Genomic DNA, 6,071 nt, shown 5'->3' with positions numbered 1-6,071 from the left:
CCCAACCCCTTCTGGCCCCCCCTAGTGAGTTTATAGACGGTCACCAGGTCCCCCCTCAGCCTTCTCTTGTGAAGGCTGAACAAGTTCAGGTCCAGTAGCCTCTCATTGTAGGGTCTGCCCTGCTGTCCCTGGATCATGCAGGTGGCCCTCCTCTGGACCCTCTCAATGTTGTCCACATCCCTCTTGAAGTGGGGTGCCCAGAACTGGACACAGTACTCCAGCTGTAGCCTGACCAGTGTTGCGTAGAGGGGGAGGATCACCTCCTTGGCCCTACTTGAGATGCACCTGTGGATGCATGATAGGGTCCGGTTAGCCCTGCCGACCGTGACCTCGCATTGTCGGCCCATGTTTATCTTGGAGTCAATGACGACTCCAAGATCCCTTTTTGCCTCCATGCTCTCAAGAAGGGAGTTTCCCATCTTATAAGTGTGCTGCTGGTTACTACTGCCCAAGTGCAATGCCCTGCACTTGTCAGTATTGAAACGCATCCTGTTTTTGTTAGCCCACCCCTGCAACCTATCCAGGTCTTTCTACAGTCCTTCTCTCCCTGCTAATGTGCCCACCTCACCCCAAATTTTGGTATCATCAGCAAATTTGAACAGGTTGCTTTTGACCCCATCATCCAAATCGCTGATAAATAAGTGAGCACTACCTAATTTGTTAACAACCACAACAGTGTATGTTCAAAGTAACATTTATCTGTTTTTAATATTAATTCATAAAAGTTTAATTTGATGAATTCATCCATTTTTCAGTTCTTAGGCTTCAATTTCTATAAATGTATGCCACAATTCAACATACTTCAAGTATATGCTTAACCTTAAAGACGTGGGTAATCCAATCTCTAATTAATAAGAGCATAATCATGTGTGCATGATTTATGGAAACTGGACCTTAGTTATTATTCATAATTTTCAGTTTATAAAACATATAGACATAGGCAAAATAAACAGCCATTCAGAATCTGAACAAATATTCATTCTCTCCACTATGTAATATTTGTCCAGTCCTAGCATTTGTACTACTTCATATACTTAATAATTTCACATAAAAATAGTTTTCTAAGTACAAGCAGTCCTCGACCTATGGCGTTGGGACTTACGGCGATTTGCACTTGCGGCACTCTGCCATTTACACCCATGTTACTATTTACGGCACTACAGGGAAATTTACAGTGAGAAAAAAAGGGCAGCAAAACAAACATCCCTGGATCGGTTTTTCAAAAAGCCATCAAGTGGCCCTAAGTCTCCCCAAAATCTCCCCAAAGAAGCCCTTCTGAATTCCATGACCCGGATGAAGGTGTTCCTTCACCTTCTGATTAAGTAAAATTTTGTGATTAGTTACTGTATTGCCCTGTTTAATCAATTTATATACAGTACACTTTGAAAAGCTGTGTACTGTACAGTGTATATCATTTATGGTTGATTAAACAGTTGATTTAAATATGGTGTTTACGGTCATTTCTATAAAAAGTTGGGTATCAGGCCCTTGGTCAGGAACATAACCCCCTATTATAACATTGTTTCTATAGGAAAATCAGATTCAACTTACATAGTTTTGACTTACAATGCCTTTTCCAGGAACGTAACCCAACGTAAGTGCGAGGACTGCCTGTATGTATGATCTAGCATATACTCTAAAAATCATGAATGTAAAGACCAGATATATCAATTGTACAGCTATCAAAGGATATCAATATCCTGCTCTATCTGCATGATTCTGTATTTATACAAGAGGAGCAAAACTTCTCCATTCAGGGTCAAAAGGCAACTTAGCTCACTTCCATAGATACTGGAGCACTCGGCATAAAAGAACTGAACAGCTGATGCAGCAGCAGCTCTCCATTTTTAAAGCAGGTAAAATGTATGTTTGTCCAAAGCCTTAGTTGCTGCAGCTATTTACATTTAAACAAAACAACTTTAAAAAAAAAAGCTTTGCAAGCAGGTTTAGATATTTTTTAAATTAAAATCCTAATAGGGTCCTTATTTTGTAGGGACATCCCAGGGCAGTTTCGTGACTTGTTGAAAAACTAAATACAGTTTATGTTTTGTTTTTTTAATTTGTTTAGAAGGACACAAATCCACCAACAGTTCATTTAAAATTGAAAATTAGTTAATTTAATTTTAAAGTAAGGGAAGGTGAACATAAATAAAGTAAGAATGCCTGTGAGACTATTTACTATCTGAAACAAAAATAAAAACATTGGCTGAGGGACAGAGTAGGTGGTAAAAGATAAGTATTTAGTGGAGGCACCTACATGCCCAACTCCCACTGAAGTTAGAGGGGAGTGAAGTGCCTATTGCAAAATGCACAAAGTGGCAAATCTGCACCCCTAGCTATGCAAGTATCTTTTAATGTTGCTTTGTTCTGGAAATAAATATTTTACTGTATTGCAATTGCTACCCCAGTCCCTTGTCACACTGCACAGCCAACCCTGTCTTGGTTAATTCTTATTTTTGTCCCATAAAAAAGCCTCGTTCATATTCCCTGCCATGCATATTTATGCAAATTATTCCAAGTGAGGATTTTATAGATAAACTTCTGGACTAACCTGTTGATGGGGAAATACAATAATCATCTTCTACTGATTGGCCATAAAGGTCTTCGTCTTCAAAATCTAAGCAGCAAAAAAGCAAGTATTAGTCCACTCAAATTTAACCTATATATATTTTAAATACTTGAATACCCTTTTTCTAGTCTAAGTATTCAACTGCAATATTGCAGAAATACAAATACTAAGAGGTGCTGGCTGCGGGTCGGAATAATGATTTACATACTGGTGATATTCAACCAGCCATCTATTGGGGAACAAGGAAGAATTCAAGAACTTTCTTTAATGGCTCTTTTATAACTTAGTATCCTGGGAGCTAAGCAGTATTTCAGATATGTCCTCCATCGGCTTCTGTGACTGTCCTCTCCTAGCTTCATGGTACAGAGTCTTCTTTCTTCACTCTTGATATAGGATTTCTCTCTCTGCATTTCATCTATAAATCCCTATGGAACTACAGTCCAAACCACACACAACAGTGGGATGGGATGGTGTTCAGAAAAGTTTACATGTGCAGGATGGACAGTTAGCTAATCCTTCTAGTCATCTCAGCTACTGTGCTACTGGCAGTCATGAATGTGATCAGTTTTTTCTGAAGCTGCTGTCAGAGGCCAGGCATACTGAGTAACTAAAGCATAAAAATGCAGGAAGGGACCTCAGAAGGTGATCTCACCCAATCCCATCCCTGACTAAAACCATCCAAATCAAATGGTTGTCCTGAAAACCTACTGAAAATTTCCAAGGCTGCATATTCCACATCTCTAGGTAGCCTGGGGTCCAATAATTAACCACCCTCCCAGTGAGAAAGTTCTTCCTAATATCTACCCTAAATTTTCCCTGATACAACTTGCTACACCCATGGCCACAGAGGATAGTCTATCTCTATCCCCATTACAACCACCCTTCAGGTCCTTGAAGTTATCAAATCTCTGTTCAGCCTTCTTTTTCAGAATACATCATTCCAGTTCTTTCCGTCACCAAGTCACGTTTTGCAGGCCTCTAATCATTTCTGGCACGCTCTGATGAACTATTTCCAAACTGTCCACATCTTTTTTCAAGTGTAAGGACCAAAACTGGACACCATACTCAAGATAAGGCTTCATCAGTAATGATGAGAGTAGACAGATCATGTCCCTGGATTTGCAATGACACTTCTGTTAATACATCATTTTATTATTTTTCTTTTTTCACAACAAGAGCACACTGTTGACTCACACCCAGCTTATGGTCTACTGTAACACCTTTTCTGCAGTACTGCAGCCTAGCCAGTTATACCTTAGTCTGTACTTGTGCATACAATTGTTCCAATCAAAGTGCTGGACTTTGTACTTGTCCTTTTCATCTGACTGATTTTGGATTTTGATTTTCTCTATTTTGTCAAGGTCATTCTGAATCCTAGTCTTATTCCACAGAGGGTCAGCAACTCCACCCAACTTGATGTCCTCCACAAGTCTGCCAAGTGTACACTTAGTTCTATCCTCCAAATTAAGGAAGATAAATATTAAACAATCCCAGAGTGAGAACAGACCCCTACTCAATACATCTTACCAATTAGACACCAATACACTGATGAATACTCATGGGGCACAATGTTTCATCCAGTTATATGTCCACCTTACAGTGCTTGCATCTGTCTGTATTTAATTAGCAAACCGGTTTCAAACTCAACTGGCCTCCTATCCAGCATGCAAGGCTAGTCCAAAGCATGCTACACACAGTGTGCAAGTCCCATCTGAGACTGGAAGGTGACAGGGTAGGGCCCCACAGGTTAGATCCAGCCCACAGGCCATATCTTTAACACCCCTGACTTAGTCCGTTAATGAAAGTCATGGGAGACGGCATCAAATATAATAAAATTAAATATCAAATAAACGAATTTATGCATTTACTAATATTTAGCAAATATTAAGTTATTATGCACATTGTTTAAAATCAGCTTATAAAACAAATGAGCAGAAAGTTGCAAATACAGTAGCCAAATGTTAAAAAAGGATTAGCAGCATTCTGGGAAATGAAGGTCTCAATGATCTACCTACATAATATGACTTGATATAGCATCACTGCTTTTGTAAAAGATAATCATGCCTGTCAAAATGAGTCAGAATTATTTCAGCGTGTCAAAAAGTGGCTAAAAGAAGTGATTAAATTCCAAAATATGGTAGACTCCTTACATAAAGCAACTAAGTAGCAGTCAGAGTGAAATAGGAAATATTGTCATGTATTAGAAAAAGTTAATATGAAAAGAACAAATGATTGCATTTAATATAGTCAAAGATTAATAGTGCAGTGCTCCAATTTTCCATACTAGGGCTGGTATATTTGAAATATACTTCCTAGATACCCAGCAAGTCTAAATGACGGGTAACACAGTGGTAACTAAAATCCAAATCCTGACAAATGTACCCTGGAAAGAATAATTTTAAGTACTATATACCCACGGTGGGAAAAAGACCAGACATCCCAGTGGATACTACAGAATACTATATTTAGGTAAGGAATAATCAACAGCACAAATACAAAATGGGGAATGACCATTTGCAGAATCTCTTCAGAGGAGCTAGAGGCTGTGGCAGATTAGGGAATGGCAACCTTTTGCCCCTGTGGGCCTGAATTTGAGATCTGGTGCCCTTCCACAGATTGCATATCTCCACCCCTGACTCATTTGCCCTTATTCTCTCTACAGATACCCTGGCCCTCTGCAGTAAAACCCGTTTCTCGTACTGAGTGATAGTGAGAGAGCAGCAACTTGGCCAAGGAGGCAGGTGCTGTAGAGGGAACGGACAACTTGGCACTACAGCGTGCCAACCCATTTCCTGTGCTACCTCACAACAGCCTGGAGGTTCCCAGGCTGGATCTAATGCCTTCACAGGCCAATCCAGTCCGCAGGCTGCGGCCTCCTAATGTTGACTCGCATTCAGTTTGTCCTCTACAATTTCATACAGCTGCAAAACAGGCCCAGCAACCTATTGTAAAAGTAGGTGTATCATACACAAAGAAACAATGGGCAAGACAAACGCCAAGATTTCCTTGGAGTCTCAGAACTGCACAGATTCCCTATGCCTGAAGAAAGGCAATTGCGCCCGAAAGCTTGCCAAGAACTTTTTTCCATCTACTCAGTTGGTCTAATAAAAAATATCACATCTACTCAAAGAACCTTGCCTGATGAAATTTCCATTAGAAATTCACAGCTGGGGTCTTTCTGAGGTCTTTGCCACTTTTACATCTCTGCAGGCAAAAGAAGATTAAGCTGTGGCACTTGCCCAGCAGCACCACAAGTCAAAAAAAATAAAAAAGGTCAAGACAGAAGACAGAGACAGAATCTGAGACTGGGCGTGATACCAAAGGCTGCCTGAAAAACCCAGCCCTTGGGAGCAGGCCCTGCCAATTCCACCTTGGGGAGACCAGGCTTCTGCCAGAAGGGCTTCAGCCATGACCCTCAACCCTGCTGCGCAAGCAACATCTGTCATCTGGGTCCGGAGACACCCAGCTGGTGCCAGGGGAAGGCTGGCAATGGCGCTGAAAG

General features: G+C 40.7%; 1 protein-coding gene across 1 annotated transcript in view; it reads right to left on the bottom strand.

Moving 5' to 3' along the window:
- HBS1L (HBS1 like translational GTPase) overlaps nucleotides 1-6,071 on the bottom strand; it is a 113,257-nt gene that overhangs the window by 97,165 nt on the left and 10,021 nt on the right. The window contains exon 2 of the mRNA XM_006030672.3: nucleotides 2,552-2,617. Within this exon, the coding sequence (XP_006030734.1) occupies nucleotides 2,552-2,617 (66 nt within the window). The remainder of the gene's footprint in view (nucleotides 1-2,551; nucleotides 2,618-6,071) is intronic.

This window comes from Alligator sinensis, unplaced genomic scaffold (genome assembly GCF_000455745.1).
Source record: "Alligator sinensis unplaced genomic scaffold, ASM45574v1 scaffold417_2, whole genome shotgun sequence".
Lineage (NCBI taxonomy): Eukaryota > Metazoa > Chordata > Crocodylia > Alligatoridae > Alligator > Alligator sinensis.
This window is presented reverse-complemented; position numbering and strand designations above follow the sequence as displayed.